Raw genomic sequence first — 15,663 nt, 5'->3', positions numbered from 1 at the left:
GCTGCCTGTGGGACCGCTCTCCACAGGCGGCTCCGGTTCCCTGCCAAGCCGGAGGCAGGAGAGTTAATTGCAGCCCAGGCTCTGGTTTAGAAACCGTGATTGGCTTTTAAGGGCCGTCTCCTCGGTCTCCGTAATCTGCCAGAGTGGCTCAGCCGTACCCTGCCCAGCTGCGCCTCCCCAGCATCTGCCACTTCCCAGGACAGGCAGGCAGCAACGGCAGCCCCCGGGCCCAGGGAACGCTCCGCTACCGAACTGACGGCATTAAAGTAGGGCAGGCAGGGGTGTAAATATTTAAATATCCACGCTTAAGGAAAAGAAAAAAGGAGAAAGGGAAATGCCCTGCCCATGGCCGTACACGGGGGGTTTCCTCCAGCCCTTCCCTTGCCAGTGCAGCAAGACAACGCGCCGTGGCACGAGCGAGTGCTCCCACCCGCCGGCGTCAGCCGGCTGCAGCACGCTGCAACCCTAAGGCCCGGCAGCCGGACCCAGGCGGGCTGGGGCTGCACGCAGGGCTGGCTCTGCGACCACGGAGCAGCAGCCGAGGACCGTGCACACGCAGCCGGGCAGCGCCGGGTGCCTTCCCCCGCTCCCCGCAGACCTGCCCGCGGGCTTGGCAAACCGAGCGGGGAGGAAACGAAAAGGCAGGAGAAGCCCCGCCGGCCTGCTGCGGGGGCTGCGCAACCGCCTGTCTTCAGTCATCGCTAAGGGCTCCGACTCGACGCTCCATCTTCTTTCTTCTAATTAACACGCGTTGCTGCGGTTTGCCAGCGGGGTAAGAGGAGAGCGCGTCCGCAGGCACGCGTTCCCCCGGCGGCGCCACTTACTGTCCTCCTTGGTCTGGATGTAGAGCACGCTGCTGCGGACGCCGTCGCCAGCCTGGGTGTACGCCAGCACCTGCACGCTGTAGTTGGTGAACTTCTCCATGCCCCGCAGCTCCACGCGCTCCCGCGTGGTCGTGATGTTCTGCATCTCGCCCCACTCTGCAGGGAGACAGGGCCCGTCAGCCCCGCACCACCGCTCCGCCAGGTCCCCCGCTCTCCGCGAGCACTCACCTCCGTCCATGTAGAGGGACCAGAAGATGACCCGGTATCCCTTGAGCACCCCGTTGAGGGTGCTGCGCGGGGGCTCCGACCAGGAGATCACAGCCACGTCCGACGTGATGGAGATGGCCCGCACGTTCTCAGGGGGCTGGCTGGGAACTGAGGAAGGGACGGATGGGGAGGACTATCGGCAGGAGACAGAGAGGGAGCACGCGCCCAGCAGAAGCCAGGCTGGAAGAGCCGTGTCCCACCGCCCAGCCGCCCCGACTGCGCCTGCGTGGGAGGGACCCCGCTGCCCTGCAGCCCCCTCTCCCCCAGCTGCTCGAGCCCCTGGGGCCCGTCCTGCGCGGCACGCAGGGCACCAGGGCCGGGCGAACGCAGCGGCCTGCCCCCAACACGCAGTTTTGCTCCTCCCGGAGCACCGAGGCGGGCGCAGCCCCTGTGCTCGCAGGGACGGGGAGGCCGCCGGGACACGCTGCGCTTCCCAGCGAGGGGAGAGCGGGAGAGCTGGCTGGATGCGAGGTAATTAGATCCCATTGCCCCGTAAGAGGTAACTCTAATTTTTATGAGCGTTTAAATGATAATACATCACCGTAATGATCCTCTTTGAAAATGATTATTGTTTCATATTACTTAGGTGCAAAAATATAAGCACCGTGTAATTAGGGACGGAGTATAATAAACTAATACAGATATATTACAGATAGAACAAAATGAAGGTAATATAATTACGGAAAAGACACCATTGCTAAAACAGGGGCCCTCAAATACCCCAGGAGGAGTGCTAATGTAGCCAGGAAACGATCGTGGTTTGACAGGCTAACGAGAGCCTTAATTAAGTATGAAAAACTGCTGAGCGAACGCACTGAAAAACTTTTTTCTCCTTGTTTTTAAAATGACTGAGGCCACCAGCAAACTCTCCCAGATGGAAACTTCCCCGGCACTGCAGCAACGTGTAAATCCACCTCGACGTCCTTCTGATTGCCCCAGAAACCCAGTGCCGTCGCTGTCCTGGCATCCTCACGCTCGCGACTCATCCCCGTGGCAGCTGCGCGCGTACCCGCCCGCGCACGCGGCCGAGCGCCAAACGCTGCCGGTGGGCAGCCCCCCCCGAGACCCGCTCGGGCCAGGGCAGGGAGCGGCCGGGGGCGGAAGGGCTGGGAGCCCCCCGGCGGGGCCGGGCCAGCCTTACCATCCTCCAGCGTGGTGGCGTTGATCTCGCTGGACGACGGCCCCGTCCCCGCGCGGTTGAACGCCTGCACCACCACCCCGTACTGGGCAAACTTCTTCAGGTTGTCCAGCGTGTAGACCTCGCTGTCTCCCGTGGCTTTCATCTCCACGATGCTGTACTGGCCGTTGCTGCCCGGGCTGTTCTCCCGGTACCCGATCTGGTAGCCGCGGATCACCCCGTTCTGCAGCTCCTTCTTCGGGGCCTGAGGAACAAGGGGTGCCAGACAGAGCGGCGTCACGCAGGGCTGCGCTGCCCAGCAAGCGGCGGCCCGGGGCCCAGAGGCTCGCAGGGCTCCCTTGCCGCTACCCCCTCTCCCCAGCGTCTTTTCTCAACGCTTGCAAACGTTCTCTCCCCACGGCAGCGCTCGGGTGGACATCCCGAGCAGCAGGACGGTGACAAAAAAGGTCCGGCGGGGCCTCGGAGGCCAGCAGAGAGAAAGGCGCTGCCTGGGCAGCGGGACGTGCTCAGCCAGCACCGTTCCCCGACTGGAGCAGCTCAACGAGAGGAGGGAAAAACCCCAAGTCTGCCAGCCTTAACATTGCGCGAGGCCAGGTTGAGATCAATCTTAACAATATTTCTCTGAAGCATTAAGAAATCAATAGGGTTGATTGCAAATTTATGTTACAAAGCCAGGGTGATCCATCTCACTGAAATACTCTTAAAACGAAGCGACTTATCTTTCAAGTGAATCTTATTTTCCATTAATCTGTTTTTCAGCACTTAAGGGGAGGGGGGAGAAGCTGGAACCCTAAATGTATTGACTTACCAGTTCATTCCGAGGTCCTAACTTTATAATCAATTTTATTTTTCATTACGCACCTTTGGAAAAATAAATCTGATTCTAAGTTTCATTGATCTTTGCTCAAACACTTTGCAACCCAGCGTCTCAGTTTTTACATATTTATCCCCTCTCTCCCCGTGGCCCCCCACAGACATCCTATGAGATAATGAGCTTGTTGTAAACCGCGATTAATAAAGACCCCGGGCGACGCGGCCAAGCCGCGCGCCCAGCCTTCAGGCTTTCATATTGCCCGGGAAATTTTTCCCGGCCCTCGTACCGCCGACGAAACACCGGGTCCCGGGACAGGCTGCTGCTGCAGGGGGGAAGCCCATGCGCCGCCCGAGCCCCACTCACCTTCCAGGTGACCTGGATGCTCTGGGATGTCATCGGCTGCAAGGTGACATCCATCGGAGGCCCATCGGGAGCTGCAGATAAACAGACCCAAACGAGCGTGTTGAGAAGCATCGGGGAAAGGACCTCCTCGCCAGGAAAATGCTCGGCTTCCAGAGAGCTCGGCCGCAGCCAGCTTCGCTCAAGGCTACGGCCCCCGCGCTGCCCACGGCCGCCCCTGCCCGCCAGCCCCAGCGTGCGTGCCGCGAGCCGGGAGCGGCACCTGCTTCCTCCGTGCTGATGGTGAGCTCCTTGCTCGGCTCGCTGCGCCCGATCTTGTTGAAGGAGTACATGCGGATGCTGTACACAGAGGCCGGGTGGAGGTCCACGATGTTCGCCTGGTTGATGGTCGGGGAGATGTTGCGCGTAGACTGCTTAAAATCCCAGGAATCTGGAAAAGCAGGGGAGTGAGACGGGAGGAGGGTCAGCACCCGAATCCTGCGGTACCAAGGGGGCCGTGCTCCGGCAGGTGAAGTCCCCAGGCGCCTCCGGCTTTCACCCCCGGCCCCCGCAGAGAGGTGCCGCTTCCCCCCTCCTCGCTCTTGTGCGGTCTGGATGTGGCTTTTCGTAAATATTGTCTCTTTTAATATTCCCTTTCAAACGCTCCCATCCAACAGAAATTAACATTTCACATTAATGCTGCTCTCTCCTTTCTTCATCAAAGGAACCGGGATGCGGAATATTCCCCGGGAGGCACCGGCAGGGCAGCCCCGCACCTGCCCGGGATGCAGCGGCCGCGGCACAGCCCCCAGCCCCGCCGCTTGCCGGGGGCCACGGCAGCACAGGGAGGGGAAGGGAGGGGAGGGGAGGGGAGGTCAGAGATCACCTACCCGACTTGTTCTTGTACTCGATGTCAAACCCGGTGATGATGCTGTTGCCGTCAAACCGCTGCGTCCATCGCAAATTCATACTCCGGGCCTTCACCTCGCGGATCTCCAGCTCCGGTGGGTCCGGGGGCTCTTGGGGAGACACGGGCAGGTTAGGGACGACAGGGAGAGAAGCCCCCCGGGAGCAGGGGGATCCTTGCGGCGAGGCTTCGCACCCCGGGGCTCATGCGTGGGGGAACAAGCACCTTGGACGGTGAGCTGGATCAAGCCTCTGTCCTCTCCGTAAGAGTTGATGGCGTGACAGGAGAAGAAGACCGAGTCCCCGCGGTCAGCTGGCTTCAGCTATGAACGTTTCAGGGAGAGAAGAGGAGCCAGTTCAGCCTGAGCTACCCCGAGCAGCATGCCTCCACCTCCCCCGGTATGGCAGCCTGCTCCCGCCGCCAGCCCCAGCGGGAGCCGTGCCCGCAGGGCAGGTCACCCTGCAAACCCCCAGTCCCTGGCTCAGGCCTGCGCTGAAAATTTGTTCTCGGAGATGTCTGATGCTGGTGCTGCAGAACACCTTCACAACCAGAGCCCGTTGTACCGGCAGCCGAGATTTAGTGCAAAATCTGGGGGCTTGTCGCAGCAGGCGGACGGCGACTGGTTTTTAATTGGCGTAATTACAATTGGCAGCTCGGCTCCCCGCGCCAGCCCAGGGCAGTGCTAACTCTTACGCTGGTTGTAAAAGCCCAGGCGCCGGCCAGGTGCTTCACGTGGCTGCACCGCAGCGTGCTGGGCCGGGGAGATGCCGCCAGTGCACGGTGCCGCTGGCTGGAGCCGCAACCCCTCCGGCGGGTTTCCTAACGTCCCTCCCCGCCGGACGCGGTTTTGCCACCCTGGGAGCCCGGCCGCAGCACCAGCCTCCGCAACACCCGCCGGGGACCACCAAGACCCCCCCGGGCACCCCCGGTGCCGCCTGCCCCGCTCCATCACCCGAGCAAGACACCCAGCAGCCCGGGCAGGTGCGAGACCCCCGGCCCCTCACCTTGAGGGTGGAGATGACCTCGTCGCCGTTGTCCTTGGTGGTGATGGCGTAGCGCATGTTGCGGTCGGGGTCGATGACCGTGTCGCCCTTCTCCCAGCGGATGATGATGGGCCGCTCGCCCCGGGCGGTGCAGTTCAGCTCCTTGGTCTGCCCCTTGATGGCGATCGTGGTGTTGGGGTGGGAGGTGATCATGGCCGGGACTGCGGGGAGGCGGGGGGTCACCCGCGTGCCCAGGGGACGGCTCGCTGCCACCTGCAGCTGCCCGCCCCGGCACGGCCCACGGACCCCACCGGGGAGACGGCGGATGCGGGTCTCGCCGGCAGGCCACGCAGCCCGAAGCAGAATCGTCTCGCTGCATTATACAGCTCAGGATCATAAAATAATGAAGCAGATAAATTTTATAATGCATAGCATTACACCGGGGTAGACAATAAAACGTGAAAGACAAATAACCAAGCGCACACTATAATGAAGAGAAAGCCTCCAGTCTGAGACGCGCGGGTATGAATTATTGACTAAGGTTTTACACTCCCGAGGATGAGAGGAAGAATGTTTTCCATCACAGATTTGCATAATTCACTCGTATAAACCTGGGCAGAATATAGAGTGCGATTTCACATCAGCAAGGCCACCTTTGCATTGCAGATACCAGAGATCCCCCCCCCCCCAGCCACCCCAATATGCAAACGAGGACACCGGGGAGGCCCCACGCCACACTCACCGCCCGGCTGGGCTGCAGCGCCCAGCGTGGGCACATCCCAGCTCTGCCCAAGCAGCAGCTTGCAGCACGGGCAGGGATGGCCCTCGGGCCGGTACGGCGAGTCCCTCTCGCTGGTACGGCGAGTCCCTTTCGCTGCTGGCAAGCGCCCGCAGCCCAGGCACAAAGCTGCCACCTCCCATCCGGGCGCTTGGGCCATTGGCCCGGCAGCGGCACCGCCGCCGAGGAGGACCGGCACACCGGCCGGCACCGGGCTCAGCCTCCGCCTGCCCGTCCCCGCGCGCTGCAGCAGCCTCTGCCCAAGCGCTGCTCCTCCTTGCTGCGAGGGATCGCTGGAACGAGCCCCGTCCGGGCTCCCTCGCCAGCAGCCTCGCCGCTCCGAGAGCCAAGCCCTCGCGCCGCCCCGTTGCTGCGCGGTGAGCCGGCCACGGCACGCACCAGGCAGGAGAGACAGGCTGGGGGGCGAGGGCAGCCTGGGTAAGCAGAAAAAAATGTAATGCATAAACAAACAGCACTGCCGAGTCCCGCAGTAATATATGATAATGACAATCCGCAAAGGCAACACACACTGTTATAATGGGACACAAGAGGCTCTAATGAGCTACGACTTCTCGGCTTTCTGTGGCAATGTAATTCAATTAACAGCTAAGGAAACCTTTCCTCCCGAGCTGCCGGTATTTGCGGGGTGCAGGGCAGGCGCCCGCGCGGCTGGGACAGAGCGGTGCCCGCCCTGGCACCCGCTGCCAGCGCCCCGTGGCAGTCCTGCCCCGAGCAGCACGGCCACCTGCGAGCCAGCACGGGGACGGCAAAGAGCACGGGCGCCGGGGCAGCGCTCGGAGCCGCGGCGCATCGCCGCCAGACCTGCGGTCCAGGGCACGGGAAACCAAGAGCTGCAAGACACAGAGCGAGACTTCTCCAAGCTCGGCCCCGTCCCGTCCCCAGCCACGCGCCCGTCGTCCCCCAGCCCCGATGCCGCTGCCCGCCTGCGGGCCGGCGCCGGGGCTACGCCGGGGAGAGCGGCAGGCGTGGGAAGGGCTGGCCGAGCCCCAGCCTCCCGCGCCCCTCCGAGGCGAAGGCAGAGCGCAGGGACGGGCAGGGACTCCTGCACCTACCCCAGGCCCGGGGCCGACCACCGCCCCGGCTCCAAGCGCGCGCAGCACAGCAGAAGGGCACGCGCTGCCAGGTCAGGGTCTCGGCACCCAGGTTTGGCGCTACGGTGGGACCTTGCTGGGCTCCCGCCCGCCGTCCCCGGCTCCTGCCACAAGACCACCGCTGCAGAGTTTGGCAGGCGGGGGCACTGGGGGCTGCTTCCCTGCATTCAGCCGTCATTTCGGCCAGGCTGGAGGCCAGCGCGACGCAGAGGGTGTGCGTGGCCGCAGGGGCCGGACAGCCCCCCACGGCTGCGCAGCCGCGGAGGCATCGGCCCCCTTCCCAGCGAGCAGCAGCCCCGGGAGAGGAGCTCTGTTTCAGGCTCTGCTTCGCTGAAATGCACTTATTGATGTTTGATTAAAAGCAGCTCCTTGGATGTAAACATATCAACTTCTCTCAATTGCCAGGGTCCCAGGAGAGCGGCAAGCAGCCAAACCAACCAAAAGAAAATCCCAACCAGCCGTGCAGACAGCACGGACCGGGGCAGAGGCAGCACCTCTCGCACGCCGGTACCCGACGTCCGCCCTGGAGCGGTTCTGCCACTTGCACAGGGACAGCGTGGCTCGGGACCGGCCGCGGGACCCTCCGAGGGCTGCCGGAGGCTGCTCCCGGCTGGCCCACACCCCCCTCCCCGGGGGGTGCAGGGACACGAGTAGCCCACCGGAGCATCAGCCAGAGCCCCGGGTCAGCGCTGCTGTGCAGACAGCCTCCTCCCGAGGAGAGCTTGCCGCCGAGGCTTTCCGCGCCCGCCCGCCCTCCCTGCGCCCAGCCTGCCCAGCTGTCCCCGCCGGCGCGGCTGCCGCGCTCCCCCGGTGCCCACAGGCCCTGTTAACAAGGCTCCAACAAGAGGCTGGTCCCGCTCGCCGGGCAGAGATAAGGCGGCTACGGAGGGAGATGTCAGCAGCCGGCGCGCTCTGCCATCCCGCGCCGGGCCGGGGCACGAGCCGCTTCGCAGCCTGCTGGTGACAACTGAATGAGAACGGTGACAAGGGTGACAAGGGCTGTGCCTGCCTCCCTCGCCCCCCTCTTTCTTGTTTTGAGCCGGCTCTGTAATGTTAATTTGATTGCACCCATTTCAGCTTCCTTTCTACACTGATTAGCTGAGTTTCACCTGAAGCATGAGATTAATTCAAATTGCATGGAAGCAATCAGTTATGCTCTTGCCGTACGGCAGCGAACTTCCAAACGCGCCCGTCCCCGTGCCCGCGACGGCCGGCAGCTGCCCCTCTCCCAGCCCCCGGCCCGGACCCGCTCAGCCCAGCGCCACGGTGCCAGGGAGGTCCGAGCAGAGCAGCCCCCTCTCCAGCGAGCGCTGCCCGCTGCTCCGGCAGCCCCGGCACGGCCCGCAGGGACCCCCCGGGGACGTGACCCTCTCCACCCGTCGCGCTCTGCTCTCGACACGCGGGGAGGCGTGCAGCCACGTGCTAGATGCATTTACCACGCGCTGGCTCTCCTCACCTGCGCTCCGCCCAGCGAGCCGTCCCCCCGGGCGCACGCTCCCAGCCTCCGGCATTCGCCACCTTTCGCTCTGCGATACGCCTGACCGGGCGCTCACGCGTCGCCTTCCGAAGCAGGGAAGGGCACGCTGCCTGGCGAGGCGGCAAGCCGCTGCCCGCATCCGGATGCGCGCCCGCGCCAGGGGCCGAGCGGAGCAGCGCGGCGTGGACAGAAAAGCCCCAGCCCCACAGGCTGCACCGCAGGCAAGGGCTGGGCACGGCCGGGGCCCTGCGGGTCACGTTCCCGCACCGGGACAAGCAAAGCTGGGCGGCTTTCCTTGCCGGCCACCCGACAAAAGCAGCAGCCAGCTCCTTCTGGCGCTGGCGAGTCCGCGGGCCCTCGGCCAGGGCTGCACGCCCTCGTCTGACGCGTTACCCGGCTGGCTGGGCTCGTCCCCTGGAGCCCATCGCCGCGGCACCGGGGAAGGGGACGCGCGGCCGCCAGCTGGCTGCCACGGCTGCTCCCCGATCCCCCGCTGCCCAGCCACCAGCGCGCTTTGTTTGGGCTCTGATTAACTTTCATTTAACTCCGTCCACAGTGGCCTGACTTTCAAGGAAAGCCGGCGGTGATCTCACTTTAATTGCCCTGACATTTCACTAAACAAACAAAAATCCGAAAATGAAACAAAACAAAGAGCCCCATATAATGCTTAATTGGCTGTGGCGCTTCATCTACCTATTCATCCAAACCTTTTCAAAGGCTGCGAGGTCTCCAGGAAACGTAAGCGTGCACGCATAATAAGGTTATGTGCTATTCAAGTCAGCAGCAACCTGTCCTGGGATGCAATTACAGCAGAGAGCGGGGCCACGGCAGCAGTTCGGGCTCCGAGACTTCTGCGCGCTCACTCGGGATTAATCGCCTCGACTTTGTGCCTGCGCCTTATTGAAGCGCGTTGTTTGAAGTCGCTCGTTTCGATTCATCAGTCGGCGGGATAAATTAAGCAGCTGACAGGGAGGGGAGCAGAAACCCAGGAAAGCAGAGGCCGGGTGGGGAGGGGAGAGGCCCCCAGAGAAACACCTGCCCGTGCCAGAAAATCAAGCGCTCGGCTGGGGAGGGGAGAGGCAAGGGGGCTGCCCGAGCAGAGCCACTCTCTCCTCGCCTCGGCCTGGGCGATTCCCCGGGCACGAGACCCTCGCCCGGACACGGCGGCACCCAGGGAGGGCCGCCCATCCCCTCTGCCCAGGGGACAACCCGGCTGGCGGCGGCTCCCACGGCTCCGCTTGCAGCCTCCGTCCCGGGCGCGAGGCAGGCAGCCGGCGGGCCCGCTGCCTCGTCCCCCGCCGCGGGCAGGGCAGAGCCCAGCCCTGCTCAGCTCTGGAGACGCGCGGGAGCTGCCGCCCGAGCGGGCCCAGCTGGGCTGGTCCCCCCTCCACCACCCCCTTTTTGAGGCTGGAATGCTGGCGGCAGCAACAATCAAAATAAGTAAAGAGGAGCCGGAGATTATGTATTCTGCTGATAGCAACGGGAGAGGAATCCAATAATAAGCGCAGTTCAAACACGGCGTCTAACAACACTTCCCAGCCCATCCCTGTCAAATTAGCCCAGCCATTTCCTTTCCTCCTGTACGATGTAGATTGATCGCTCGGTTTTATTAAGGACAAAGCGTGTTTAATAGCAAAAGGGAAGCGGGTCCCCGGAGGAAGGGAATCAATGCCCTCCCCGCGCCCCACGCATCGATCTCGGGGACGCGCGGTGCCGAGGGCAGCGCCAGGCCGGCGTGGCGGGAGCCCTCCACGTGGAGGAGGGGGCCGCGCCGGGCCAGGCTCTGCTGGCAAGCGCCCACCCCGCAGCCACAGCCGCCTCCGCCGCTCCCCCGGCCACCGCTGCGGCCGTGCCAGGAGCGGGTCCCCAGCCCCTCGCCGCCGCGGTGCAGCCCTGGCTACTTACTCTTCACGGTGAGAAACATGGACTTGCTGATGTCCGTGCCCACCCCGTTGCTGGCCTGGCAGAGGTAGTAGCCGATGTCCTCCTCCAGCACGTGGCGGATGAGCAGGGAGCTGTTGGGCAGGATCTGGATGCGGCCCGTGAGGGGTATGGGGTGGTACTGCTGCGGGTTGCCGCTTCCTAGGAGGGGACGCAGAGGCGCAGAGCTCAGCCCAGGCCGAGGAGCGCTCGTGAGGCTCGGTTCGGGGGCGGCCGTGCCAAAAGGGGACTCTCCCCCGCCCGCACAGAGGTCCCCACGCACCGCCGTGTCTCACCCCTACCTTTTGCGTGTTTCCACATGACTTTCGGAGGGGGGTACCCGTCAACGGAGCAATTCAGCACCCCGGCTTTACCATAAATGCCATCTTGGTTGTTGGGTTGGACCACAAAACGAGGAGGCACTGAGTAATTTGCGAGAAAAGGCGGTTACTGTAGCAAAAACCCCATCCACCAGCTCCTCGCAACTCCCCCCTGCCTGCGGGCACGTGGGTGCCCTGGCTCAGCCCTGCTCCTCGCCCTCCCCGCAGCGTTATCTCCCTCTAGCCTCGTAACTTCTCTCTGCTCCCTGCCGTGCCAGCCCTCCATCACCGTCCACCCTCCCGAGCCCGACGCGGCGGCAGCATCGGGGACCAGGCTGGGCTGCACACGCGGCTGGGTCGGACCCACGGCACTCACCCCGCACGATGAGCTGCCGCTCCCGGCTGACCGTGGCCGCATCGTTGCTGGCGATGCAGGTGTAGTTGCCGTTGTGCTTGAGGGAGACGCTGGAGATCTGCAGGGAGCTCATGAACTCCTTGCTCTCGATGGTGACTCCAGAGCCGGAGAGGATGACGTGCCCGTCCTTCCTCCAGGTGATGTGGATGGGCATGTCCCCGGAGGAGACCACGCAGGGGATGTAGAGGAGCTGCCCGATGGAGGCTGGCGGGAACTCGAAGGGCTGGATCAGCGGAGGGACTGTCGAGGGGAGAGGCAGAGCCCGCTGGAGAGCCCAGCCATGGAAAGCCTTCCTCCAGCGGGGACGGGCCGCAGCGGGGCTGGGGGGAGATGCTACCCCCGGAGGAGAAGCCGCCCAGAAACTAAGGCAGGCTTTCGTTCCCACCAGGAACACGGCCAGGGGAGAGCGGAAGGTGCTGCCGAGCAGAGGACAGCAGGAAGACGTCTCCCACCGGGCAGGGCCACCACGCGAAGAGCGGGACGGAGAAAGCCGACCTCCCGAGCAGCGCGGGCCCTGCTCTGGGGAAAGCCCCGGCCACCCCCCTGCGCATGCCAGCCGAAATTCCGCCTCAGCGTTTATCTGCTCGCAGAAAAGCAATTATTAGATGGATGCTTTTCTTAAAGGCACTGGATTCAGAACCAGCCATTATCTTTCTGATAACTTAATTAGGCAACCGCAGCATCTCTGGCAATGTGGGAGGGCGAAGAAAGAGGAGAGAGGGAGACAATTAGCTTAACAAGGCTCAGCACCTGGTAGATGAGGTCCTCTTTCTGCAGTCTCCATAATTAAATTAGCGGGCTGCCAATCGTCCCCTCGGCAGAAGCAGGCTGCCCTCTCGTAGAGGCGCGGGAGCGGCTCCCCGCACCACCACGCACGTCCCTGGGCTCCCCCCTCCACCCCGTGCCCAGCCCAGCCCAGTGCATCGTGAAGGTCTCGGCGCCGGGCCTGTGCCGCTCTGCGGGGCAGCGGGCAAGCGGGGGGCTGCTGACCAGCCCCTGGGCTGCCAGCCCCGGCTCGCCGGCAGGCAGGCAACGGGTGCGGGCAGGGCTGGCCTGCCCCTTCCCCAGCTACAGCAACGTGGCTCGAGCTGCCGGAGCCATGGAGCCAGCGCTGCCTGTTTTCCATAATTAATGAATAATTAATTGGGAAGCACTGCAGTCTATTGCAGAGCGGGGATGGGCTCGTGGATCCGTGCCTCTCCAAACACGCCCCACGGGCCGCTTCCGAGCCACCAGGAAAAGGACAGGCTCCCTCAACAGCAGAGCTCTCCCTGCTCGAGCTCCCCGCAACCGGAGCTCGCAACTCGCCTCTCCTTCCCAGTTCGTTTCCCGCTGCAATTCTCCCTTCTCCAGGGCTTCCAGGCTCTCCTGCACACAGCTGCAGCGGGAGCCGGCCGTGCGGCCGCAGCCCAGGGCACCTCGTGAAGGTCTCCCTGCCCACGGTGCCCGCCACGGAGCCCAGCCCAGCCAGGCACAGCAGCTGAGGTCTGGAGGGGAGCCCCAGCGAACAGCCTCCGCCTTCCCGCGGGGTGAAGCATCGCCCCGACGGTGCCCCAGTGCTGCCGGCTGCGGAGCAGGCGTAGCTGCTGTGAGCACCGCGCTCCCCGACTCACCGCGGTCACCCGAGCAGAGCTGTGCGAGAGCCCCGGGACAGCGCCAAGCCCACACGTGATTAATTAAAACGTTCATCAAAGACGTCTGCGGGAATAGCGAGCTGTCAGGGCACCTGGGAGGCCGGGTGCTCGGCCAGCACTGCCGGGGAAGCGCAGAGAAGAGGCCCCAGCAGCATCCCCGGGAGCTGCAGAAGCCCTAAGGAGCGGGGAGCTTTGAAGCTGGGACCTGGGGTCCCCAGGGTAAGCAGCAGCAGCTAAACCCGGGCAGGGGTTTCCCTCACTGCAAGACGGGGAGCGTGGCTGGGGCGATGCCTTGCGAGCAGGGGGAGCGGCTCCTCGGGGGAGCGGCAACGGAGGGGAGCTGTAAAGCTTTTACTGCCGCGTGCTCGGAAAGACCTGCATAACTCACTTGTGGCACTTAACGCGGTAGCCAGGCACTTGTGGCAATAAAAGCTTTACGGTGCTCCACGCCATCCTGTGCTCCTCGCTCTACACAGTTATATTTATTCACTCTGCTCCGCGGAGCTAGCTCTGGCTGTCTTCTAGGGCCTTTGCGGTTCTTTTCCACGGGCCTTTTATCTGATGGCCAGAGCAAGTAAGGAATCCAGCAAGCGGGGCCGGGTGTAAATCTCCAGCAGCCGTGCTGCAGGCGGAATGAAGACATCTGGCCGCGGCAGAGCGGCGTGCCGCCGGCCCGCACCGCGCTTCCGCCCGCTCGCCTTCCTCAGCCTGTCACCGGCCACTAATCAAGGCAGTAAATTCCGATTCGGAAGGGTTCACTAGCGGTTACTTCCCAGCATATACAGATCCTCATCTGAACTTCAGCGTCCTGCGTCCTCCGTGGCACCTCCCAGCGACTGACAAAAAGCGAATCCCGTTATTTAACTTCACGCGCACGCATCCCCGCAGATGCTCTCTCCACGCCAGCCCTGCCTGTCCCGTTCACCCCAGGAGAAGACCAGCGTTTACTCAACTCTGGCCTCTGTTCCAGCCCTGGGGCTCCCAGCGAGATGGGGATTTCGTGTCAGGTGAGGAAAGCAGGGCTGGCCGTGCCCTGCGCTGCAGCCCCGAGCGGAGAGAAGCGCTCCCCACACCGCCCTCAGACAGGTTATCCGCAGCTACTCTTCCCTTTGCAAAGCCTTAGAAAAGAGCGTTAGCTAATCAAGCGGTAGCATCTATAATCAGCTCGATGCACTCTCTTGCTAACCTGATTCCTAATAAGAAAATGGTGGATGGGCGGGGAGAGAGGGGGATCAGAGTAAAACCCGGTCCCTAAATACCCTGCTGGGTGAGACAGAGAAAGACAATTGGCCAGCTCCGTCCCCAGCGCGGCCGTGTTTGTCTAAATGATTTACTGCAAACACCGAGCTGGCGACGGGCAGAGACGACCCGACAACTCTGAGGACGGGAGACACGGGAGCACGGCGCACTCGCAGCACAATCTCGGCAAGTCACTGGGAGGGAATGCATCCGGCTCAATTCATTAGGACTGATAGCTCCCTCAATGGGGCTGAATAATTGATGGCCTGGAGAAGCTTTTAAGATGTTCTGTGCGCTCGGAAGACCGAGAGTATTATTTTTTTAAAAGCTAAGACGCACAGAAAAACATCGGCGAAGGTGATCTGAGCAAAGGTTAGATGTTTTAATACGTTATGTTTACACCGTAAATCCCTGCTCCACCGCTTGTAACGGGAAACGGATACGGCGTGGCTCTGGGCAGCTGCCGGCGCGCAGGCAGGACCAGGTCGCCGCTCCAGCAGGAGCTGGGCCGGCTCCCGAGGGCTGCCGCGGCGGGAGCTGAGCTCCCGTCGGCGCAGCGCTTGCCTGGCCGCCGAGTCCCCTGCCAACGCTTCTCTGCCTCCGTCCTGCAGCAGAGACGTCCCCAGCGCGACCGTGACGGCCTCTCCATCTGATCCAGGGGAAGCCTCGCCACCCGCTTACCTTTCACCGTGACGTGGACGCTCTGGCTGATGGAGAGCTGGGGCTGGATCAGCACGCTGCACAGATACTCTCCTTCATCCATGCCCTTCTGGACATCCATCAGCTTAAGGGTCCCGTTTTCAAAGACCACTTGGCGGTGGTTATCGGGCAGCAGCAAAGAGTCCTTGTACCACTTGATGGAGTAATACGGGTACCCGATCACCCTGCAGTTGATGAAAGTGTCCCTACCCGCTACCGCTGTTATGTTCTTCATCGCTCGGATGCTCGGGGGACCTACATATTCGGGAGGAAGGAAGAGGCAGGCTAGGTTAATTCCGAAGGGCAGTTTGGTCGCGTGCCGATCTGCTGCTATTTCAGAGCGAGCTTCGCAGGCAAAGGAGGCAACCGGAACCGTCGGGACGCAGCCCGGTTTTGGGTGAGGAGCAGGCACGGGCTCCTCCCTGAGCGCGTGCGGGGAAAGCCACGCATCGGCTGCAACCTCCAGCTAGAGCTACTCGCGCGCGCCGACAACATCGCAGCTACAAAGGGGGCTGCGGGCCTCGATCACGGCCGCGCTTCGGCAAATCCCACCCCAGCTTTGCAGGTGCAACTTCGGTGCTGGGGAAGCCGAGCCCGCAGACACCACTGCTGCTCGTCGGAGGAGCTCAGATGGCGTCGGGAAGCGCAGCGTGTTTCTGCAACGGGAACCGGGCTGCCCCGCACACCTCCAGCCACGGCTCCTCCTCCGGCCACACCAGCTGGAGAAGCGATGGGGAGCGGGAGCGCTCCCCACGGTCCCAGCCGCTCCCTGCCTCTCTCAGACGGAAGCTGACTGC

The 15,663-nt window shown here is 63.2% G+C and overlaps 1 protein-coding gene across 2 annotated transcripts in view; it reads right to left on the bottom strand.

Moving 5' to 3' along the window:
- DSCAML1 (DS cell adhesion molecule like 1) overlaps positions 1-15,663 on the bottom strand; it is a 114,448-nt gene that overhangs the window by 10,453 nt on the left and 88,332 nt on the right. For both annotated transcript variants that reach the window (XM_072884533.1, XM_072884534.1), the window contains exons 8-19: positions 14,849-15,121; positions 11,256-11,534; positions 10,862-10,981; positions 10,545-10,721; positions 5,294-5,493; positions 4,515-4,611; positions 4,273-4,401; positions 3,666-3,833; positions 3,407-3,477; positions 2,233-2,473; positions 1,053-1,199; positions 825-980 (exon numbers count right to left, since the gene is read on the bottom strand). In XM_072884533.1, coding sequence (XP_072740634.1) covers positions 825-980; positions 1,053-1,199; positions 2,233-2,473; positions 3,407-3,477; positions 3,666-3,833; positions 4,273-4,401; positions 4,515-4,611; positions 5,294-5,493; positions 10,545-10,721; positions 10,862-10,981; positions 11,256-11,534; positions 14,849-15,121 — 2,058 coding nt within the window. The remainder of the gene's footprint in view (positions 1-824; positions 981-1,052; positions 1,200-2,232; positions 2,474-3,406; positions 3,478-3,665; positions 3,834-4,272; positions 4,402-4,514; positions 4,612-5,293; positions 5,494-10,544; positions 10,722-10,861; positions 10,982-11,255; positions 11,535-14,848; positions 15,122-15,663) is intronic.

Source organism: Ciconia boyciana, chromosome 20 (genome assembly GCF_034638445.1).
Source record: "Ciconia boyciana chromosome 20, ASM3463844v1, whole genome shotgun sequence".
NCBI classification, from domain to species: Eukaryota; Metazoa; Chordata; class Aves; order Ciconiiformes; family Ciconiidae; genus Ciconia; species Ciconia boyciana.
The sequence above is the reverse complement of the archived record's forward strand: the minus strand, read 5'-3'. Positions and strand labels throughout refer to the sequence as shown.